Source organism: Oreochromis aureus, linkage group 18 (assembly GCF_013358895.1).
Source record: "Oreochromis aureus strain Israel breed Guangdong linkage group 18, ZZ_aureus, whole genome shotgun sequence".
In the NCBI taxonomy this organism is placed as follows: domain Eukaryota; kingdom Metazoa; phylum Chordata; class Actinopteri; order Cichliformes; family Cichlidae; genus Oreochromis; species Oreochromis aureus.
The window spans coordinates 1,023,228-1,046,793 of NC_052959.1; the positions used below are offsets into that span (position 1 = coordinate 1,023,228).

At 41.0% G+C, this 23,566-nt stretch overlaps 1 protein-coding gene across 1 annotated transcript in view; it reads right to left on the reverse strand.

Moving 5' to 3' along the window:
* Nucleotides 1–713: 713 nt before the first annotated feature.
* The window catches only part of LOC116334049 (cadherin-12-like), a 50,739-nt gene continuing 27,886 nt past the window's right edge, over nucleotides 714–23,566 (reverse strand). The window contains exons 6-14 of the mRNA XM_039601765.1: nucleotides 21,218–21,337; nucleotides 18,392–18,559; nucleotides 18,082–18,269; nucleotides 12,655–12,908; nucleotides 12,011–12,147; nucleotides 8,681–8,802; nucleotides 8,153–8,267; nucleotides 4,282–4,527; nucleotides 714–2,611 (exon numbers count right to left, since the gene is read on the reverse strand). Of these exons, the coding sequence (XP_039457699.1) occupies nucleotides 2,013–2,611; nucleotides 4,282–4,527; nucleotides 8,153–8,267; nucleotides 8,681–8,802; nucleotides 12,011–12,147; nucleotides 12,655–12,908; nucleotides 18,082–18,269; nucleotides 18,392–18,559; nucleotides 21,218–21,337 (1,949 nt within the window). The 3' untranslated portion in view covers nucleotides 714–2,012. The remainder of the gene's footprint in view (nucleotides 2,612–4,281; nucleotides 4,528–8,152; nucleotides 8,268–8,680; nucleotides 8,803–12,010; nucleotides 12,148–12,654; nucleotides 12,909–18,081; nucleotides 18,270–18,391; nucleotides 18,560–21,217; nucleotides 21,338–23,566) is intronic.

Sequence of the window (23,566 nt, forward strand, 5' to 3'; positions counted from 1 at the left end):
TTAAAACAAACTTTCTGTATGAAATGATCAGATAGACTTTAATGGAATCTGTGGGTTTTTATTTTTTTCTGTAAACAACAGAAAATTAATTTAAAGGAATGTAGATATTTAAACCTGAGATCTAAGATAAACCTAACAGGTAGTTTTGCTGAAATGGATGTTAGAAAGCTAAAAAAAAAAAAAAAAAAACCTTAAGATGTTCAATACACATTTTTCTTTACATCCAGTCAATCAACTCTGATAATTAAAATGAAACTGATTTACAAGTTCACTCAGCTACCTTAAGGAGCTCAGGTAATTAATAAACTTAAATCAACTTAGCTAACAGATTATGTTAGTTAAGCTAAAATAGATTCCTAAGTTAAAAGAACTACTAAAGTATTTGAATTAACTAAAAAACCCAAGTCAACTGAACTAGGACAAGAGTTTAAACAATAGATTATTTTAATTTAGCTGAAAGGGTTTTCCCAAGTAAAAATGACAATTAAAGGAGTTGAACTGACTAACAAATCTCAGTCAACTAAACTAAGACGAAAGTTTAGACAACATGTGATTTTTCATTAAGATAACAATTGGTTGTGTTATAAGAACAAACTCTATTTCTTGACTTAACTTAAAATTTTAAGGCAGCCCTTTACCTCATATTTTTAAGTTGAAACAACAAGTTATATTTTACAGTGTAGAAATGCCTAGAGTTGCAATTTAAACGGCAGTTGCCTCTTAAACACAAGGCAGCTGCAGCCCACATGTCTCCAGGCAGCAGCACAATGGATCTGCTGTTTTATTTTGACTGCAGCACTTTCAAGTTTTGTTTTCTCAGTTTCTCTACTTTGCTAACCTTCGTCTAATAATGAGCACATAGAAGTGTCTGTGGTTCTGACTTTATTTAGATGCAGAATTTAACATTTCATAAAACCAATGAAACAAATTAATAAGTGCCAATAACACATTTACCTTCCAGTCTGGATCCTTAGCTTACAGCTGACATATATGAACTCATTAGCAGTGAGCCACTAGGCCACTGAGATACATCTGGAGTTAGATTCAAGGTAACATTTAACTCTTTGTATAAAATGAATTGCCAATCTGGAACATAAAAAAGCTTTAAATGGAAAAACATTATTGCTAATTGATGCACGACACTTGAAAGGTAACACTGTTTACTTTCTGACAAACGCTCTTTTTATTATAGCTAAAACAAAACCCAACTCCAAACCTTTATGGGTCCTTAGTGACCAGTTAAGAGGTTTACTTATATTCACATTTGCGAATTACTTGCCAGTTTGTCCAACCTAAGGTGAATTCAAAGATGAACCAAACCAAGTTCCACTGGAAGCATGGTTGAAAAGCTGAGAGTTAAAAGAAGACAGAAGACAGACCCCTGGATGATGTGGAAGCATATAAATACTACCGACGTGAACAAGTTTGGTTTTATCAATCTGACAATTCTTACATCATTCTAGTGTCTGTCATGCTTAAAAATTTATAACTCAGGCATCTGACAAGGACGCCTCCGGGCACCTCCTTGGTGAGGTTTCCGGGCATGTCCCACAGGGCAGAGCCAGGAAACGCTGGAGAGATCATTTTTCTTGGTGGTCTGGGAACACCCTGGAGAGAGGGAGGTCTGGGCTTCTCTGCTGGGGCTGCTGCCCCCCCAACAAGGCCCCAGATAAGTGGAAGAAAATGGATGGATATATATTATGTACACATAGTTAAAAAATTGGTGATGTGTGTCTAAATATATTTCTCCAGGTGCTGTTGACTTGCAGCAACAGCCCATCCAGTCCACACATGCAGAGAAATTAAACCACAGATGTAATAATGAGAAAATGACATGGAAAAAAAAACGCTGACTGAAATGTAAGAACAAGCCTCTGTTGGAGATCACAGCTTCAAGACACCTTTTGTGTGAAAACGTCAGCAGCACCTTTAGAAACACATTTAACTAGAAAATTGGTGACATGTTTAATAATGATTTTAGCTAATAAACTAATATTCAGTTCAATTTCCTCTCAGCTCTCGTTAAAGAGAGACGGTGGCTGTTTGTCAAGAATGCTAGCCAGTGTTTTAAATGGCTGTCCCCAGTCAGCAAGCGAGCTAAAATCCCCTAAACTGTCAAGTACAAGTGAGTCCTCTATGGATGAGAGAGACTGAGCCTCTGAGCCATCCCCCTCGTGTGCGTACGTTGCCAGTGAATCACCAGGTAGGTCCGCGTACCCCTGCTGGCTCTCCTTCAGTCGGTGTTCAATGACCTCTCTGATCAATTCAGCATCGCCTTGGGTCGCCCTGCCGCGGCAGAAGAGTGGAGGCTTGTTCCCGGTGGCGATGAAGCTGGCTGTTTGCAGATGGATGTCAGGTGACCTGACATTGTCACAGTGGGTGCTGAGATGCAGCAGAATGCCGTCGCCATAGCCATTTTTCTTCTTGTTGGAGATGCTGCTGTGGTCTGAATGTGTTTTGCACAAGGTGCCCATGTGAAATGCGTCAGTGTCAGCCTCGCCACCTCCCTCGTCGTCATAGTGAATGACATTATCACAGATGTCTTCTTTTGATCTCATCAGAGTGTCTTTCACTTTCTGGGGCCTCTGACCCATGTATAACACTGACATACCTGCAAGGCAGAAAACAGAGAGAAGCACTGGTTACCATGGTGACCACACACATACATGAGCCTTAAAAATATAAATGAATAAAAAGATACATGGTGAAATCAAATCTGGTGGATTTTAGATCAATTTTTGGAAATTAATAAAATTGGCCTCAGTGCAGTATGAGGTTCAAAATGGTAAATGGCCTGTATTTGTATAGCGTTTTACTAGTCCCTAAGGACCCCAAAGCGCTTTACACATTCAGTCATTCACCCATTCACACTGGTGATGGCAAGCTACGTTGTAGCCACAGCCACCCTGGGGCACACTGACAGAGGCGAGGCTGCCGGACACTGGCACCGCCCTCTGACCACCACCAGTAGGCAACGGGTGAAGTGTCTTGCCCAAGGACACAACGACCGAGACTGTCCAAGCCGGGGCTCGAACCGGCAACCTTCCGATTACAAGGCTAACTCCGAACTCTTTAGCCACGATTTGCCTCGTTCAAACACCAGGATGGGGAAGAAAGTCACCATAAGGGGTCATTCTGGGTCATCTGCTCAGTGTTTTGAGTTTTATCATTTTTCTGCATTTACTGAGTTGTTTACTGTAAGTTTCAGTTTATTGCTTGTGTCCTTTTGTATTCTTGCCTCCTTGTGTTGCTCATCTTGTTCTCTGCGTTTGGTCCTTTAGTCTCATGTGTGACGTAAGTCTCGTGTTTGTTTGGACCTTCGATCTGGTGTTTCCTGTGGTTATCGTCTCTCTGTGCTTGTGTGTCTCATTTTCCCTGATTTGTTCTCTTTTGTTGTCATTCTGGGATGTATATATTGTTCGAGTCGCTCCTTGCTCTCTGTCGTCCCTCACACCTACATGCTGTGTGTTCCTATAGTCTGAGTTATTCCCCTGTGGGTTTGTTCCAGTAGTCCAGGCTTCATGCCCTTATTCCCTTTGTATATGCTTTTGTCCACTGTGTGTCCTGTATGGATCACTGCAGCCCTCCATCCATCATTACGTCAAAACTCTTCCACATCCTGCAGTTTTTCTAAACAATGTTTCTTTGCTTTTTAACAGTCTTGTAAAAACAATGTTGTTGCCATCCAGTTCTGTGTATGCAGTAAAAGTGGTGAAATTCTTTCTTTATTCATTTATCTAGTTGAGGTTTATTATCAGCCCTAATTTAAAACATGAGATTACCTGGACAGGATGAGACCAGAGTAATATGCTCAGGTACAGCATCAGTTTGTATGGTCACCATCATCAAGCTCAAAACCTTAAAGCTCCTTATATTCAAATGGACTTTGCAGATCTTATTTTCACCTGTATGACCAATACAAACACAATGTTTATAACAGAAAATAAATTTGAAAATTGATCGCTGATCTGAAATGAAAATCCTTTAGTTTCTAAAACTGTTCTTGTTCTGCGTGTGGATAAAATGCAACCTTACCTAAAACCTGTTTATTTGCTTGTGACCTGGTGGGAGGTTAATAAAAATATTAACTGGTCTGTTTTGTGCCAAGAATGATTTTTATCATTAAACAACATTAAGAATAATTTTTAGGCTGCCTAATGTTAACAGTGCAAACAGTAAAATTCAGTCAGAACACACTGCACATGAAACTGCAGTTTGCAGCGCTAACAGCAGAGTTTGAGTGTTTATATATGACACAACATTATAGAGAGACTAGCTTACCAATCAGCAAAGTAATGCTCAGAAGAACAGCCAACAAAGCTTCAGTGCTGAGGTCAGCGGGCAGGAACACTGGTGAGCAGGTGAGCAGTGAGCCCACAGTCTCACAGGAACACACTCTGATGGTCAGGGTAGCTGTGCTGCTCTGAGCGGGGTAACCGCTGTCCTCAACTACAACAGGAAGGACGTAGACATCCTGCAGCCGCCGCTGGAAAGCTGACTGTCGAGTCACAATCCCAGCAGTGTTGTCTGTAACATCAACAGGGAAGCTGCAGTATTATTACATTACATACAACAACAACAACTATGTACAACATCATGCATAATAACATAATAATTACTACTAATTATTAATTTTACTGATTAGGCAATAATGGTATGTAAACCAGGTATAAACACTTTCGGGCTTGCTTTTTTGAAATGAAACTTTATAAATCATGTAAAGAGTGAATAAATTGGCAGTTTATAGTTTGATCCAACATCACGACAATGTGTAAAAGACACGCTGGTCGACCAAGGGCACCAGAAACAGCAGATGGAGATTTGTGATTTCAAGCCAACATTAAAGAATCACAGGACAGCATTACAACTGATATTATTAATACATTTTAATGTAAATACATATGAGCCCTCCAGCTTAATCTCTCTGGTGATTACAGACTCTGGAATGTAGTTCATATGGGTTTTTTTTTTGCTCATTACCAACTTCTTGGCTTTAAATATATCAACTCCCCCTGCTGGTAATACAATTTGAAGTAATGCAACTTCTGTAGGTGTGTCCATGTCACGCTTTGAAGAGGCAAAGTGTGAAATGTACATGGTGGACAGGCATGTCAAATACACGTTTACATGACACTGGGTTAAACCCATGTACCTCTGTTGTTCTGTGAGACAGGGGCTACTGTCCTAAACATCAGTTTCAATGTGGTCAATGTGGTTATTCACAAGGCTCATGATCTAACACACTGTATTTTTGTAAGACGAGATGAGCTCTCACAGGCTAGGAGATTGTTTGGGGAGGCAGTAACTGCTATACAGCAGGGTAGCGACCTGAGGCAGAAGTAGTTTTAGACCTCTGCCTTCCCTGTAAACCCACGGCACGGTGCCACCACCCACCCACCTGGGCTTCAAGGGTCCTACCTCCCAGCCACCTGAGCAGGCGTCTCGCTGGCAGGTCCACAGAGAGGAAGGACAAAAGTTAGCTGCTTTTGCAGCCACACCTGCTGCTGAGTCAAGCTGTGCATCCCACCCTCCACTAGGACAGAAGCAGAAGAGTTTTGGTGGCTATCAGAGGCTCAGCAGGCAGCACTGACAGCTGTTCCCTCCTTCCCTCAAGAAGGGGAGAGGCGAGGACATTTTTTGAGTTCCACTCTAAGCTGTGTAACAGCCAACAATGTTCCCCCTATTCACAGTCAAGGAGGAGTACAAGTTCCCCTAATGCTCCCCGATTTGTTCACCTCCCATGCCTCGAGGAGTCACTTCAGAGAGACACAGAGCTGTGTGTGGTTCCAATCAAAAAAGCACTTTACATGGTTTTTCAATAAAAATGCCGCTGTCAAAGATTAAGCCGAGGGTGCAGTGTGTTTAAAGGGAAAAACAGTCTGTCGCCTAAGGCAGGTGCAGCGGTACCGGCTTTGAACATCCATCCCCCGAGCCCCTGGCTGCCCATTTGGAGGACTGGCATGCAATGCAGTCGATCCATGGGTGTTAATGACTGTTGCCAGGGGTTACAGGCTACAGCTTGCAACGAAATGCTCTGTTTTGCAACAGAAAGCTGATGTCATTAAGAGCTTGTTTGCGTTTAACGGGGCTGATGGCTTCAGTAATCTCTGGGCTGTTAAGGATGCAGGATTTTCAGCACTGTGTCCTCCCTGAAGCTGGATGTGCGACGTCGTCTCAGCCGTGTGATGAGATTTCCCCCAAAGGTCTGCTGGCTCTCCACCACTGGAGAGAACCCAGACTCTTCACTGTTGCTGTCCCCTTGGGTACACCTCCTAGGAGCAAAACTCTGACAATGGGTGCTTCGTTGACATGATGAGGGACTATTTTCAGTGGGAGGGGCATAAATTGTGTGCGGCCCCAGAGGCTTCAAAGTTAGAAAAACTGCCATCAGCTCCAGGAATTTATGTGCATGCGACAGTATTTTTTGCCTCTTCTGAAAAGTTGTCATGTCTTGGTCAAAACAACAAACATAACAGCAGTGGCATATATAAACCATCAGGGAAGCACTCGTCTGTGATTTGCGCAGGCTGGCTCACAGCCTGATTATGTGGAGCAGCAGACACCTGGAGGTGTCCGGAGATCTGTTCACATCACGTGAAAATGCACAATGTTCGCTGTTCTTTTTGCTAAGAAACAAGTACCGACCCTGCTCAGTACTATTGGTCCTGAGCAGGGTGAGGGAGAGCAGCTGAAACAAGATCTACAAACTCTACAATCACCTTTCAGTGTTACAGTAAGCGATAGAACGGTGCACTGACAGAACTACGACATGTACATTCTACTACAGGTTAATTCTATATAAGCCAAAGTATGTTGAACCATATCTGTCCACTCCAAACTTTGTATTTATAAAATAAACTATAACTTAAAATACTCATTTGTGTGGTATTAAAATGTTTCCTGTTTATTTAACCATAATTGTGACTGTGTGGTTACTGTGGTGTAGACATGACATGCATAAAAATCTTTTGGTGTATTTAAATTCAGGTCCTGGTAGTGTTTTTAACAAACTGTCCATAAACCATTTGTAGCACGCAGTAATTATGGAAATGAAAGACGAGGGGCAAGAGAGAGGAAACATAACTACAAACTGATGAAACAACTCTGCTTAGAATATTTTGTTTTAAGGAACACGATAAACTGTCCCCTCTTCTTCTTGAGCTTGCTGTGTGTACATTAATAAAACACTTTTGTTTAGAAGTCAAATGATGCATCAAACAAAGCATTATATCTTTTAAGAAATTAATCTTTTTGCTCCTAAGATTGATCATTAAATATTTTATGATTACCACTAGCATGCATTGATAGTCCTAAGGTGTCCCAAATTGTAAAATTAAATAAATTACAATTTTAGTTAGTGCATACTGTCCCGGCCATGAACAGAATCTCCATTTAGGACAATGTACAAGTATCCAGACTTTCTGCTTTTGTAGTAATACACCGTTAGACCCCTGACCCCCACCATCCCACTCCTGGTGGGCTCCAACGCTTTGGAACGAGGGTTTCTAATACTGTGTTTTGTGGTAACAGCTGTTTCACCAGATGGTTGCACACTTTGAACAATGTCTTTTATTTCTGTCTTGTGGTTGCATTTTTCCCCCTCTGGAAATCACCTTTCATCCATTTAATTCTTCTTTCCACTGTTTATTCAAAGTTACCAGTTTGACGTGTTTACTGAGTTTTAATAGCACAAACCTATGAGAAAAGTCACATTTTACTTTACACACGAGCATTGATTACAATTTTAATAAGATACTTGGTAATGAATAGATTGTTCTCCCAGCTAACCAAGTGGGCAAAATAGTAGAAAGTGCATGTAGTTTACAAGTTTGTACAACAGTGTGTAATTTAAATGTGATGTGGTGATTGTTTGGCTCAAAAGTCACTATAATTACAAACAACTGTCTATTGGTCTTTCCAGTGAGTCATATGTGGCAGCCATGCCATAAAAACTTTGAATCAAATATGAAAAATATATATTTCTCACACACACACACACACACAGAGCACCATCTATGAACATGTCACTGGTACAAAGAGTACGACAAACAGGAAAAACTCTGTTTATGGTTGACCTCAGAGACGCATGTGCATCTCCCACACAACACAAAAGCTTTAGCAATGCTTTAGTAGCTGTTACTCTGTGACTTACTTCCATAATCTCTAACAGTAAAGTTTCTGTATTGGAGCTCCTTGGAGGACTTGAAGAAGAACCTCTGGCCCACAGGGGGATGGTCCTCGTCAACAGCGCTGACTGTCTGGATCACCTGGTCAGGCATCAAACAGAAAGATTATGTGTTAAACATGCTCAAGGAAAACACAGAACAACTTGTGAATTGAAAAGGTCTAGTTTCACCACACGGGTTTAGTCTGTGCTGATGCACCGCACACCTACTCTGGATGACCACCTCACACTACCCCAACGAAACTGAAATATTCTCAGTTGAGTGAAAACAATTGTTGTCATCACGTAGTTACAGGACAAGGTTGCTGAATGCTGAAGCCGGTGCTCAGTCCCAAACCTCCTCTTACACCAACATCAGCACAAACACTGTGCACCACGAGCTTCATGTCAAGGATTTCCATGGCTGAGCTATGGAAATCCTTGACTATTTCCCAGTTAGTGTATTTAATAAATACCTGTGATGAGTATCTTTGTATGTGCTGTACTTCAGCATACCTGTCCAGCTCTGGAGTTTTCACAGACAAATGTATCTGAAGGAGCAGTGAGCTGAGGAGGGAACTCATTCACATCCAGGACGTTGACCTTCACTAACACTTCTGCAGACAGCGAAGGATTATCTGTAAGGGTCAGCATGAAGTTGTGTATAATTAGTGTGACAGCCAAATATAGTCATCAAACATAAAGCCTGTGTGACCCGAACATCCTGTGGGGTTCAGACTACCATGAGCTTGGCTTTGGTTTTGAGTACGTCATCTGCAAAGAATACATTAGGTAAAAATTGTGGGCGTGTCCTGCAAACATTTCTTTACTTCCAGCTCCATATTTTTTTACTCAACTCTAATCAAGTAACTTTGCATGAATCAAAATGTTGTATACATATGCAAAACCACAGGGAACCACAGAGAATAAGCAAACATCAAAAAGCCATTCACCTGAGCAGCAGCCCACTTTAATGATATGAAACATGATGTCATGGTCCCTGTGCCTCCCCGGCCAGCCCAGTGTGGCCACAAGGGTTTGTTGTTTTGCGCTCTCTCTTGTCTGTCTGCCTGGGCGGAGCTCAGGTTAGGCTCCCGCCCTTGGCCTACGCACCTGCAGCTGATCACAGGTGATTTGCAGTTTGATCTCTGGCTCTTCTTAAGGCAGGAGCTCTGAGCTACTCGTCACTGGAATATTGAGCAACTCTCATTAGTATTGCTCGGCTCTACAGCAATTCTGTTGTTCCCGTGCTTGCCTTGGATTAATCCTCGTCTCTGTAAATAGGTTTATCTGGATCTGCCCTCATTGTGACCGCTGGACCCCATGAGTGAGAGTGGAGTTGCTTGTGTGGACGAGGAGCGGAGCGAGTGCAAAGGCGTGTGTTTCCCTAACCTGTGGACCCCCGGGACCCTGGTGTCACTCCCAACAACAAAACAAAAATCAAGCTCAAAACAACGTCTGTGGACCAGGACTTATTCAAAAATACAGTAATTAATATTTCTAAAAGTTAACTTACTGATGGACTATCTCTGTTATCAAAAGCACTATCATTTTACCAAGTAGTGCTGTAAGTGTCTTTGGTTTAAAGATGGACCTCTTTAGAAATAATGGTAAGTGTGACAGTGTGCGGAGGTCACACATATTCGCCATGAATCAAAACTTTAAATATTTGTCCTTATTTTGTGCAGGGCTTGTGCACAATCTCGATTAAATCTCTGTTTTCCTCTTTTAAGGCCTCTTCAGACTAACAGTTCTAACTGGCTGCCTCGACCAGATTCACCATTTCATGAAAGGATTAACTAACCGTTTATGAATTCTTAATTCTAATAATTCTATTTTTTGTATGTTTGTTACACTTAAACATTTCTGATCACTGAACTAATTTAAATATTAGACAAAAAATCCAAACCTACACAGCCCTGTGTGAAAAAGTGAAGCAGGTCTTTGGAAAGCTGAGTTCAGTTTTCTAGCCACAGCCAGGCTTGATTAATACCACATCTGCTCTCAATCAAGAAATCATTTAAACAGGACCTGCCTGACAAAATGGAGAAGACCAAAAGATGCTCAAAACCCAGAAATCATGACGCGATCCAAGGAACAAATGAGAAACAAAGCAATTGAGATCTCTCAGTCTGGAAAAGGTTAATGAACCATTTCTGTGAGACTCCAGCGAATCACAGTGACAGCCATTATCCACAAAACATGGTACAGGGCGAACCTTTCAAGGAGTAACCGGCTGACCAAAATGACCCAAAGAGCACAGCAATGACTCATTCAAGAGGTCACAAAAGACCTAAGAACAACATCCAAACAACTGCAGGCCTCACTAACCTCAGTTAAGGTCGGTGTTCATGACTCCACCATATGAAAGAGACTGGGCAAACTGGCCTGCCTGGCAGAGTTCAAAGATGAAAACCACTGCTGAGCAAAAGGAACATAAAGGTTCGTCTCAGGTTTGCCAGAAAGCATGTTGCTGATCTCCAAGGCTTTTAGGAAAAAAATCTGTTGACTTATACCAACTGTAAAATATGGTGGTGGTAGTGTGATGGTCTGGTGCTGTTTTGCTGCCTCTGAATGACTTATGAAAAACAAAATTAATCAATCAATGTTCATGTTCAAACACCCTCCAATGTGGCTGAATTACAACTATTCTGCAAAGATGAGTGGGTGAGAATTTCTCCACAGTGCTGTAAAAGACTCATCAGTTATCGCTAATGCTTGATTGCAGTTGTCTGTCAAATATTTACATTTGTTTGATCTGAAACATTTAATAAATACAAAAATACACAAAAAGAGAAAATCAGGAACACTTTTTCCACATCACTGTGTGTAAAGTGTGAATCGTGAGGGGACAGTGTTCTGTTTTGTTCACACTGACTGTATTTGTTTCTCGTCACTTATCACATGTAATACTTCACTCTTATACAGTGAAGACAAATATATAACATGTACAAAACACTTATTGGCTAGAAGGAACAATTATTGGTACATTTCTGTTGCATGGCTAACACAGTGAGAAATACAAAGAATCTAGAATAAGCAATTAAGCTAACTCCACTAACTGCATGTCTTTGGAGCGCAGAGTCAAAGTGCCCTGAGAACCCATGTAGCCACACGGAGAACATGCAAACAGCACGTTAAACGTCCCTGGCTCGATGGTGGATTCAAACCTAGGACCTTATTGCTGTGAGGCAGCAGTCCTAAGCACAAGCTTTGAAAAAAAAAGTAAATTCATTTTGTATATTTTACGAAATCCCTCACAATGCAATCTAAATCCTGCCACAACCCCATTTTTCTATATAAGAAAATGCAGTCTTGGTGAATATTGTGTCCCCCTGATAAGAACACTTTTCTTATAAGAGTTTTCTCTGACTGATAACTTATCACTCAACACTTTTGTTGGAATTAGTAACTCTAACATTTGTTTAGTTGGTGGCAGTGATGAGATGGTTATGAGATGACTGCTGACCTGTTTGCACAGTTAGTGTCTGTACAGTGTCTGACACACAAGTATACTGTTGGTGGTTTGTCAGAAGATTTCAGGATTTTGGGATTTTTATTATGTTATGCTTAAAAGTATGTTTCTTTATCTAAATATGTTTGCTCTTTCAGTATTAAGCTTAAATGGGGAAGTGCAGACTCAACAGGAAGCCTGCACAGTTCTATTTTATCTCTTCCTGTAAGTCTCTGAGAATGCTATGAATAAAAAGGCTGACAACTATTGCACGGTGCGAGTCTCCCTGAGTCTCACCCGTGTACACGTTAAACCTGTCTGAGCGTTTTTATTCCGACCTGAGTTGCAATACAGGAAAACTCCTGACATGGTTATTGGTGTGGAATACTTACTGAGTTTGGTTGCCACCACAGTGATGTTGTGCTGAACAGCTGTCTCTCTGTCCAAGTATTCATTAGTGGATAAAGTTCCTTCCACCGTCTCAATGTCAAAAAAGCTGTCAGAGCCAGTCTGCCACTCCAGAGAATACCTGCACACATCAGACAGTCCATAGACTTTAACTTAATTTAATATTTTTATAGAAATTTAATTTGGTCAACCACACATAAAAACTAATTGCATGTATAAAATCATCAGTCAAATAAAAAAAAAAAAAAAAACTTAAAAATATTACTGACTGGTTTTAAAAGCTTTTTGTCCCTGAAAGTTATACATCTGCATCTGTCAGTTTGTGGTAATTAATCAGCAGTTTCAATTCAGAGTTCTTTAAGTGCTTTTTATATGGAATCAGATTTGATTATTCAACAAATTAACTCAACATTAATTAATTCAACAAATTAACTCTCTTAAGTGGTTAAACTGTTACTTGGTGAACTGGTTTGAATTTAAATTCTGATCCCATTCAAACTATGATGTAGAACAACAGACTTGTTTATCAATTTCCAGCCTTCCAGGAAATGAATAATACTGTTAACAATACTTAAACAAATAAACAGTCTGTTGACATAATTCTACAGATCACTGAAGAGCTTTCCACCTGACAGCACTGCTACTAGCATCCAGGTCGTAAGCGGTCACTGAGCCAATGATGGTTCCTGGGGGAGTGTCCTCGTACACGTCCAAAGAATAGTAAGGCGTGGTGAAGACAGGAGGCTCGTCCACATCCAATACGTTAATTTTGACTGTCACAGAGTCCTTGAAGGGCCCCAGATGGAGGAAACGGGGATCTAGCTCTGCATTAAATGCTTCCACCTTGAAAGTATAGGACGCTTGGGTTTCATAGTCAAGAGTCTGAAAGAAATCCATTGAAATGAAGTCAGATAACTTGTGCATACTAAAGGCGTGCTAGTTTTGTCTTTTGGTTTGACTATAAAGTTTATAATATTTGACTATAATGATTTTATTGTGCAAAGGAAAAAAAATATCCAAAAAGGTGAAAAAAAATAAACATATACACACACACACACACACACACACACATATATATACGTATATGTGTGTATATACATACACACGCATATACATACATATATACATATATGTGTGTATACACACACACACACACACACACACACACACACACACACGCACATACATATATATATATATGTGTACAACACACACACACACACACACACACACACACACACACACACACACACACACACACATATATATACGTATATGTGTGTATATACATACACATGCATAAACATACGTATACACACATGTATATATACATACACACGCATATACATACATATATACATATATGTGTGTATACACACACACACACACACACACACACACACACATATACGTATATGTGTGTATACACACACACACACACGTACATATACGTATATATACACATATATACATGTATCAGTTTGCAAAGGGTGAGCGTGAGCGAGTCCAGTTACTGGACCCTGTTCAGGGAGGTCGCTATGGTCTGCCCTCAGATCCACTAGCCACTGAGCATTGCCGTTATGGGTTGCGTCCTTCTCCCATATGCTCTTCCAGTATTGCTCCGTCTCCAGCCTTGGTGGTGCTGTTCTGTTATTGTTCCCTTGCCACTGAGAGTACACCTTTGCTGGTTCTGTGGAGAACAGCTGGTTTATTCTCCTGCCTTCTATCTCTCTGGTGTACCTCCTCAAGCGGCTGGCCAAGGCTGTGAGTCTTTGCTTGGCAGTTTCCAAGGCCTCAGGTATGGACAGCTTGCTGTATTTCTTATGCACCTTCTTTGTCCCACCTTTCTGCAACTCCGTTAGTTGGCTAACCTCCCTCCGTGCTACTTTGATCTTGCCCTCTAGCCTCCTTCTCCATGGAGGGTACTGCTCCTTGTGGCTGTTCAACTTATAGCCAAGCATCGCACTGATCACTGCTGCTGTAGTGTAGATCAGCTTGTTAGTCTTGGTAAGTGTGGCTGTAGGTATTGTGAGTACAAGAAAATAATTATTACAATGTAATGTGTTAAATTTGCTTAGATGAGAGGGTCCAGCAGTAGATCAGAGGAATAAGGAAGGATTTGTCTGTGTTTCAGTTTGGCTTAGTTGGAGGCTTGAGAGTGTGTAATTGTGTACAGGGAAAGGAATTTATGGACACTGGGGGTCTGCCTGTCATAAAAGGAGACAGGAAGCTACATTTGGGGGTTGCTGATGCTGATCCTTGTACTTTTAATAAAAACTCATAATTGTTATAACTTAGAAGTAGGTTTGCAGGAGACTCTCCACCTTATCTGTAAATGTAAGACAACAAGAGGCCAATGGCCCAGTGGATGCAGAGTGGGGGTCTCAGTGTTTGTAATATGTTAACTCTGTTTTCTATGTTGTGTAAAGGAATTTGGTGTAGCTTGGGTGAGGAGATTACTTTTATGACCGGCAGGAAGTCACGTATACAGAGACACACACACAGTGCTTTGACTGTTACGACGCACCCACACCTACATGCACACTCACTCACGTGCACTCACACATACACACAGGTACGCGCATACAGGCACTCACGTGCTCATGCATACACACACAGACACACAGAGTTTGCAGCACACCATGGGGGTTTTATGATGGGGTCACTTCTATAAAGCTGACTGTAACAAACAAAGAGGTGGAGATCTGCAGAGGGACACTGGCCTGGCACGTCTCCCCTTCTAGAAGATGCATGCTTAACTGAAGATGAATGAAGATGAATAAAGATGAATAAAGGTTTTGTGAAATAACTACTGAGTTCCAGTGTCGTCTCTGGATGCCCGAGGAATAAAAAGAACCGGGGTGAAACTGATTTCGTAACAGTATCATCCGTAGTGCTGCATTAACATCATCTAGCAAACCTTCTGAAGGTACTTCACGTAATCACGTAATCCCTCATCCTATTCATGTAACCCCTTCCGCCAGGGTTACTTGCATAGTAGCATTCCAACAACGCCCTGTTTTCGTCTCTTGCTTATATTATATATATACACACACGTATGTATACACACACACACACACACACACACACACACACACACACACACATATATATACACACACACACACATATATACACACACACACACACACACACACACACACACACACACACGTGTATATATACATACACACACACACACACACACACACACACACACACACACACACACACACACACAAAAAAATTTAAGGAAATCAATGACCGCAGATTGGAGATTGTCATTTAGAAAATAAAAAATGAAAATTGTACAAAAATAATCTGCTAATTTGAGATGAAACGAGATAAACCTGCTGATGGTTTGTTACCTCATGTCTGCAGAGAGAGGATGCCCCACAGGCCTTCTTTCTATGAAAAACTAAACACCAGGATTGTTTTTCTCAGCACCAGGTTTGGTCTACAGTGATTTTAACTAAAATACTTTCTGAAGTGTAATTTTAGGACCATCTGGGAACTTTTTAAAAGGACAACTACTGATATTTTTGTTTGTGTGGTACAAACAAAAATATCAATCCAGTGTGAAAGTTAAAGAAAAATGACATTGTATTCATGTTTGTGACCGTTAATTTCATGTTTAAAAAGTATTCCACATGATTTATTTTACAGTCATTGTGTTGTAAAATTAAACTATATGCCATTAAGAAATTGTTTGTACTTCCCTTTTGCAATGTGAAGTATTTCACATTTCACATTGTGCTCAAATATGGGAGTACTAAACCTTTCCTCTTTTTTTCAGATTCAGTTTGATGGCATCAAAGACGAGTGACCACAGTATAGGTAGTCAGTTGGCTGACATGTTTATCATCTCATTGTACAGGACCAAGGAAAAATGCCTGACCCTATCAAGAGACTCATTGACCTCAGTAAGTAAGGACTCATCTCTGTGCTTGCCCTAATGGTGAGTCCTCTTCACACACTGAGGTCAATTATGGTGTTCCACAGGGTTCGGTGCTAGGACCAATTCTGTTTACATTATACATGCTTCCCTTAGGCAGCATCATTAGAAGACATAGCATAAATTTTCACTGCTATGCAGATGACACGCAGCTCTATCTATCCATGAAGCCAGGTAACACACACCAATTAGTTAAACTGCAGGAATGTCTTAAAGACATAAAGACCTGGATGGCCGCTAACTTTCTGCTTCTTAATTCAGATCAAACTGAGGTTATTGTACTCGGCCCTGAAAATCTTAGAAATATGGTATCTAAGCAGATTCTTACTCTGGATGGCATTACCTTGGCCTCCAGTAATGCTGTGAGGAACCTTGGAGTCATTTTTGACCAGGACATGTCCTTCAACGCACATATTAAACAAATATGTAAGACTGCTTTCTTCCATTTGTGCAACATCTCTAAAGTTAGAAATATCCTGTCTCAGAGTGACGCTGAAAAACTAGTTCATGCATTTATTACTTCCAGGCTGGACTACTGTAATTCATTATTATCAGGATGTCCTAAAAACTCGCTGAAAAGCCTTCAGCTGATCCAAAATGCTGCAGCAAGAGTCCTGACAGGGACTAGAAAGAGAGAGCATATTTCTCCTGTTTTGGCTTCCCTTCATTGGCTTCCTGTTAAATCCAGAATTCAAAATCCTGCTCCTCACATACAAGGTCTTAAATAATCAGGCCCCATCTTATCTTAATGACCTTGTAGTACCATATCACCCTATTAGAGCACTTCGCTCTCACACTGCAGGCTTACTTGTTGGAGGTTTCTTCCTGTTAAAAGGGAGATTTTCCTTCCCACTGTCACCAAAGTGCTTGTTCATAAGGGGTCATCTGATTGTTGGGTTTTTCTCTGTATGTATTATTGTTGGGTCTACCTTACCACATAAAGCGTCTTGAGGAGACTGATGTTGCGATTTGATGCTGTATAAAGGTCTTTTTGTCTTCAAGACTCTCCTGTAGTTTAATTTAAATGGTACGTGTTATTTTAGAATTTAGAATCACTAATTAACCTAAACCCACTAAACCCACCAATTGCATGCCTTTTGGATTGTGGAAGGAAGTACTGGGAGAGAACCCAAACAACCACAGGCATCATATTCAGGCCCCACACAGAAAGAACCCAGCCAGATGGTAGAGTAGGGTTGGTAGTCAAGTCCCAGACGTTGTAAGCTTCTTGCAATATTGTCAGTGTGTATTAAACAAAATGTAAATCAACTGAACTTAGAGACTAAAATAGGTGCTTGGGTTCATACCATTTAAAGCCCCTCCAATAGCATTAATCCGACAGTGGCATGCATCAGCTTTTGTCAAGTAATTTCTTACAACAGGTATAAGCTCCAAACAAGCATATTTTTTGTTGTAAATACAAATATAAAGGACTGGTCAAGCTCATGAATGTGAAAGGGATAAACTGAGTAACATGTATAAATGTTCATGCACTTCTTCTACATTTTGTTACAGCCAATGCTGGCTATGAATTTTAACATCCAAGTTACATTTTTGTTTTTAATTTAGAATAAATTTGCAAACATTTAGTCTAAATTATTCAAATTTCTAATTTGGTTTCTTTGGCTTCATCTACACCTCCATTTCATTATCTCTCACAGGAATGTCAGAGCGTTCGTCCTACACTCATCACTGTGATGATAGTCCTGGTCAAATACTCGTGTCAGCCAAATGTGTCTTTCATTCAACAAAATAACAAAATTGTCACCAGAGCACAAAGTAAGAAGGAACAAATACAGTACAGTGTACAATAGTCCCTTACACAGTATTACCCCAGTGAGAGCAATTACAATGGACTAGACTGCCAGTTAGTGTTTCTCTATTCTCACTGACAATTTAAAGCACTTAGATCTATGAACCACATTTAACAATGTGACTGTGAAGCAGTCTGATTCACACGATTTAAAGAACTTTGCATCAGCATAAAACAATCTTGCCATCATCAGCTTGAAGGCATAAAATAAAGTGCTGTGTGAATGGATGGCTTTGCAGCAGGAAGCACTTAGAAAGCAACTAATGTGCACTAAAAGGTGAATTTACCTTTTTCAGAACAACGATTCCTTCTTGACTTTGACCATTAGAGATGATGTCAAACATGTTGCCCTCATCTCCTGGAACAATGGCAAAATCCACCCGTGCGTTGCTGCCTACATCCAAATCCTGGGCTTGAATTCGTCCCACAGCTGCACCCAATGATGCTGACTCTGGTACATGAAGATGAAAAATACCTAAAAGAATAAGAAAGTAAAAAGAGACAAATTAAATACTATTATTAGTCCAACTTAACTGAATGAATGAGTAGATTTTTTTCAAACAATGAGCAAATTAGACATTGCTAAGAGTTTGTTACTCTTAGTGAAGCGCGGGGGGTTGTCATTGACATCAGTCAGGGTGATATTGATGATGGTGGTGGAGGCCAGTCCCCCCAGTTGACCACCCATATCCTTGGCCTGGAGAAGAACCTGGTATTCCTCTTTCACTTCACGGTCCATGTTGGCCAGAGCTGTCCGAATTATACCTGAAAGGATTTGGTTTAACATTTTAGACCTCATTATAACAAAGCAGAAATTTAAATATTAGATGGAGATAACGCAAGAAAACACAAAATGAAGGAGTTTATTATTAAGGGGGGAAAAAGCCAAAATGGCCCTGTGTGGAAAAAGTGATCCCCGTACCCCCCATAAAACTGCTACAGGCATCCCTGGACGAGTTACAAACAACAGTGAAGTCTTTAACCGGTGATGAGTGTGAATGGTTGAGTGCAGCCAAATCCACCATTACAAGACCAAAACCAGTTGCTCCTGCACCGAATGATGATCTTGAGAACTGCTCACAGACAGTTAATCTCTGTATATTAAACATTCCTGAAGGGAGCAAGCATGGCAAGGACCCTCTAAAGTTTATGTTGGAGGTATCAGTGCAGACTGTAGCCCCAGTCTTCCCTACATCATGTGACTTGGAAAGAGCCCGACAAACCCCGACTGACCTCCAGATCTGGCGAAAGGTCATTACCCCACACTATCCTGGTCAGCTTCTCCATATTCCCAAAGAAAGAAGCTGCACTGCGCTGGGCCACAAACTACAAGCTTAAACATCAAGGTACCACTATAAGGTCTATCAAGACGTCAGTGCACTGTTCAAAACAAGCACTGTATCAGAGAGATGTTAGAGTCCACCTGCTGTACCCGGCAGGGCTGTGTGATGTGCAGAGACCTCATGTTCACATTCAACTGGCCTGATTGGTCATGAAACATCTGAGCCTGAGGTTCAGTAAATAGTAAGACGTATGGCGCTCTGATTTAAACAGCCTGAAGATGATTAATCATCTAAGCTTGAGTATGTGCACATTTTCATCCTTTCATAATAATCAGTGAAACTGAAGGTCCGAACACTCATTAACGTTATTGTTGGGTTATTCAGCATCATCCTACATACAGGTGCATACCAGATAATCTTCTATCATACCGAGCACCTTTGTTGCTTTTTGATATCTCTATTACTTCTTTTTGACATATGTATGTACGAGCATACATACTGAAAGCTGTGAGGATTTGTGCATATACAGATATAAATGCTCATCTGTTCCATTTTTATTATTATGTTCCACTTGTAGCACAAGTAACAACATAGTAACTGTAATGTAAGTACTGAATTTAATCATTCACAATTATTCACTCTAATAGAAAGTGGAAGGCTGCTGTCAGCCTTCAGCGAGTGATCTAAGTTAAAGTTCACAGTTCATGTGTATGTGACATTTGTCCCTTTCATAAGCTCAGGTGTGGGCAATTAGGTATTCTCTAGCAAAGCTGTAGCTGCGAGTGCTTGGTCCAAGCTGGGCAAGTTGGTGTTTTTAATTTCTTTCTATGAAAGCTTGATGCGGGTCCCCCTAAACTTCTGTTAGAACGGTAGGTTATACAAAAATATACCACTCGAGTTCTGGCTGTTGGCAGAGATTTACAGTTATTTGCACCCTTGTAGGTGGGAAACATTGCATTCCTGTGAGAGTAGTGGACTTCACCGCCACTGATCCACATTTATTAGGGTGTGACGCGAACTTGTGGACAGGTAACGAAAACAATACAGTTGAGGGATACTCCCGCTGCGTTTTACTGTCCAGCGTAAGTCATCTCCTGCCTTTATTTACAGAGTACCGAGCTGCTGCTTTGCCAAGTGGATTTTTGGCTGCGGGCAAAGGACCCGACACATCACTGTATTTTAATTTGTTTTAATTTTGTGTAATTCCACAGACTGACTGCTGCGGCTGTCGATTTTGGTTGTGTCTTGTTTTATTCTTCTGTATCAGTAGGCACCATAGATATTGATTGTCTTTTAGTCTTTTACCCTTTTTGTATGTATATATTGTTGCAGACGGTGAAGGCGCTGCGTGGAAAACAAATCCTTTTTTTTGTCTCGTCGCTTTTTGCATGCACAGCGGTGGGCCTGAGTGAAGACGGCACTGAAGATTTGCCTTTTTCTATAGTGTTTTGCCCATTTGGGGTTATGTGTGAGTTGCCGTCCCTTTTTAATGTGTGTGATATATTGATTTGTTCTTAAACGGTTCCCCGCAGCGCTTATCTTGTCTCACGGGCAATCACACAGCTTTACCGTTTTTAATAAAGTTTTTAGTTGTTTTTAGGTGCCGCTGTTACACTGTTACTTTTATTTTGTATTAAAAATAAACCATTTTTAACTGACTGTGCGCCTACGGCTCTGTCCTATTTTAAATAGGTACCTACCACGGGTCACATGTATATTGATATCTGTTTCTTTACAGTAGATGTTTGCTGTGTGAAACTAACAGTGGTGGATGAAGCAGCTACAAAGTTTACTTTTCTTCACACGAGTTTAACGTGTGGTTTGATGAAGGACGCCCGGCAGCTTTTTCCAATAAAGGTCTTTACACTAGAAAAATGTTTTCACTGTATGTGTGCTCTTAGATATGTTTCTGTTGCAGGTCAATGTAAACACTGACCTGCAATAGAAACAGAAACAGTCATGTTTACATGGTGACTTGTCTTTGTGGTGCTTGTTTTATTCTTCAGGCGTAGGACTGGAGAGAAACACTTCAGGTATCATGAAATGAACTGAATTTCATGCGATGTCTGGATTCTGTTAGTACAACTGTATACATTATTCTTGCTTTGTAACAGAAAAGTTCCAGCTGCTGTCCTGTCACCTGTTTTGGGGTCCACAGAGAAGTAGGGCTGGCCGTGAAGGATGCTGTAGACAATGCGAGCACTGTTGCCATATGTAGGGTCATCTGCATCTGTGGCAGTCACCTGTGTCACGTAGGTTCCTAAACACAAACAAACATGTTTGCACAGATTATGTCAATACAGGTTACGTTTGTCTCTGCACGCTACGTACATCAGGATCTGCTGACCGTGCTCTGTGATTTTACTTGGCCTGTCACCTTGTGGCTGAGCTGTTGTCACTCCTAATCGCTTCCACATAGTTATAATACCACTAATTACTAACTGTGGAATATTAAGTGGAGAGAAAATTTCACAGCTTGACTTGTTGCACAGATGGCATCCTATCATGGTACCTCACTGGAATTCACTGACCCAATGTTTCCCAAATGTTTGCAGCCTGTTTGATTTTATGCATCTGTGGCCATGGAAGTGAACCACTATTGAGGTTCACCATATGTAAGAGGACAATACTGACAAAATAGTTTTGTTTAAATTCTTATGTAAAGGAAACTGAATGTGGGAAAATGGGCACAACTTGCCTATCACTGAGTTCACTGAGTTAGTTCAATAATTCCTTGGTGGCCACAGGGGTGGGTGATATTTGCCACGAGTTCCTGAAGGCTCTGGATATTGTAGGGTCACTTGGTGTTCGCTCTCTGTGTGCCACAGTATCGCTTCCTGTTACACAGTGTGAAGCTTATCTGTGTAGCCAATTGATTTAAAAACTTGTAGATAAAGTCTGATTTCATAGTGAAATCTTCACGTGCTCTATCCAAAGCACATTCTCTGTTTATTCACCTGCTAATTACATTCACAGTATTCACTTTAGTGATTTGCTAGTTTAGCTTAGCTCATAGCTGACTTGCTAGTAGCATGGCCTCTTCACCTGCACCTCTTGCACATTCCTGCTTAATGTGAGATGTTTAGTTACTCCTTTGCCTCATTTAGTAATAATGATAGTTATAATAAATGTAGCCTATTTGCAGCTCTGGAGGCCAGGATCACCGAATTAAAACCCAGCGCCACACCATTGAAAAACCCAGGCCCCTGGGGTCGGTGCAGCCAAATGTAGTGTAGCCACCGTTAGCTCTCCCTCAGCATATTATCCTGGGCAGGAAGGAAAACAGGATGAAGTAAAGTAAAGGAAAATTTTATTTATATAGCACCTTTCAAGATACAATCACAAAGTGCTTCACAGAAGCTAGAACATAAAACATAAAACATAAAACAACATCAACCAAAGGCAAGTTTAAAAAGAACTGAGAGTCTACAGATCTCAAATTCAATGGAAGAGAGTTCCAGAGTCTGGGAGCCACAGAAAAAAAAATTCTGTCACCTTTTGTTTTTCTAGTGTGCTGGACAACCAGCAAGCTCTGGTCACAAGACCTCAGGGACCTGCTGGGAATATAAGGTTGAAGAAGGTCCCTGATGAGTGAATTGGTGACACAGAAGCCCCCCATACACCACCTACACTTGCATGCATACTGACTTGTTTTCCAGGGGACAAAACAGGCGACACTGAGGGAAACCAGAAACTACAGGGTGGGCCATTTATATGGATACACCGTAATAACATGGGAATGGCTGGTGATATTAAAGTCCTGTTTGTGGCACATTAGTATATGTGAGGGGGCCAACTCCTCAAGATGGGTGGTGACCATGGTGGCCAATTAGAAGTCGGCCATCTTGGATACAACTTTTGTTTTTTCAATAGGAAGAGGGCCATGTGACACATCAAACTTATTGGTAATGTCACAAGAAAAACAATGGTGTGCTTGGTTTCAACGTAACTTTATTCTTTCATGAGTTATTTACAAGTTTCTCTTTGTTCACAGCCATTGACATGTCGAAGAGGAGTGGATTGAAATCGTGTTGATATCTGGTGAACGCAGTAACCGGGTCATTGCAGCAGATTTCAATGCAAGACACCCTACGAGACCACCCATCTCCCATGCTACAGTTAGCAAACTGCTTGCTAAGTTTCGTGAAACTGGTTCAGTGTTGGATTTGCCAAAATGTGGACGCAAGAAAACTGTCACTAATGAAGAAACATCAGTGGCTGTCGGTGAAGGTTCTCAGTCATCCAGGTCATCGTAGTCAAAGGAGTTTGCAAAGAAAAGCGTCTGGACTTCTTTAAGTTGCTTGAAGACGTTTCACCTCTCATCCGAGCTTCTTCAGTTCTAGGTCAAATGGCGAGAGTCCCAGATTTAAACCCAGTGGGAGTATCCCCCAAGGAGGGACAAAGGACCCCCTGGTGATCCTCTAATCACATGCGCCAAGGTGTGGCGGGTGTGGGACCTAATCAGCCAGGGTTTCGGGTGAGCCCATTG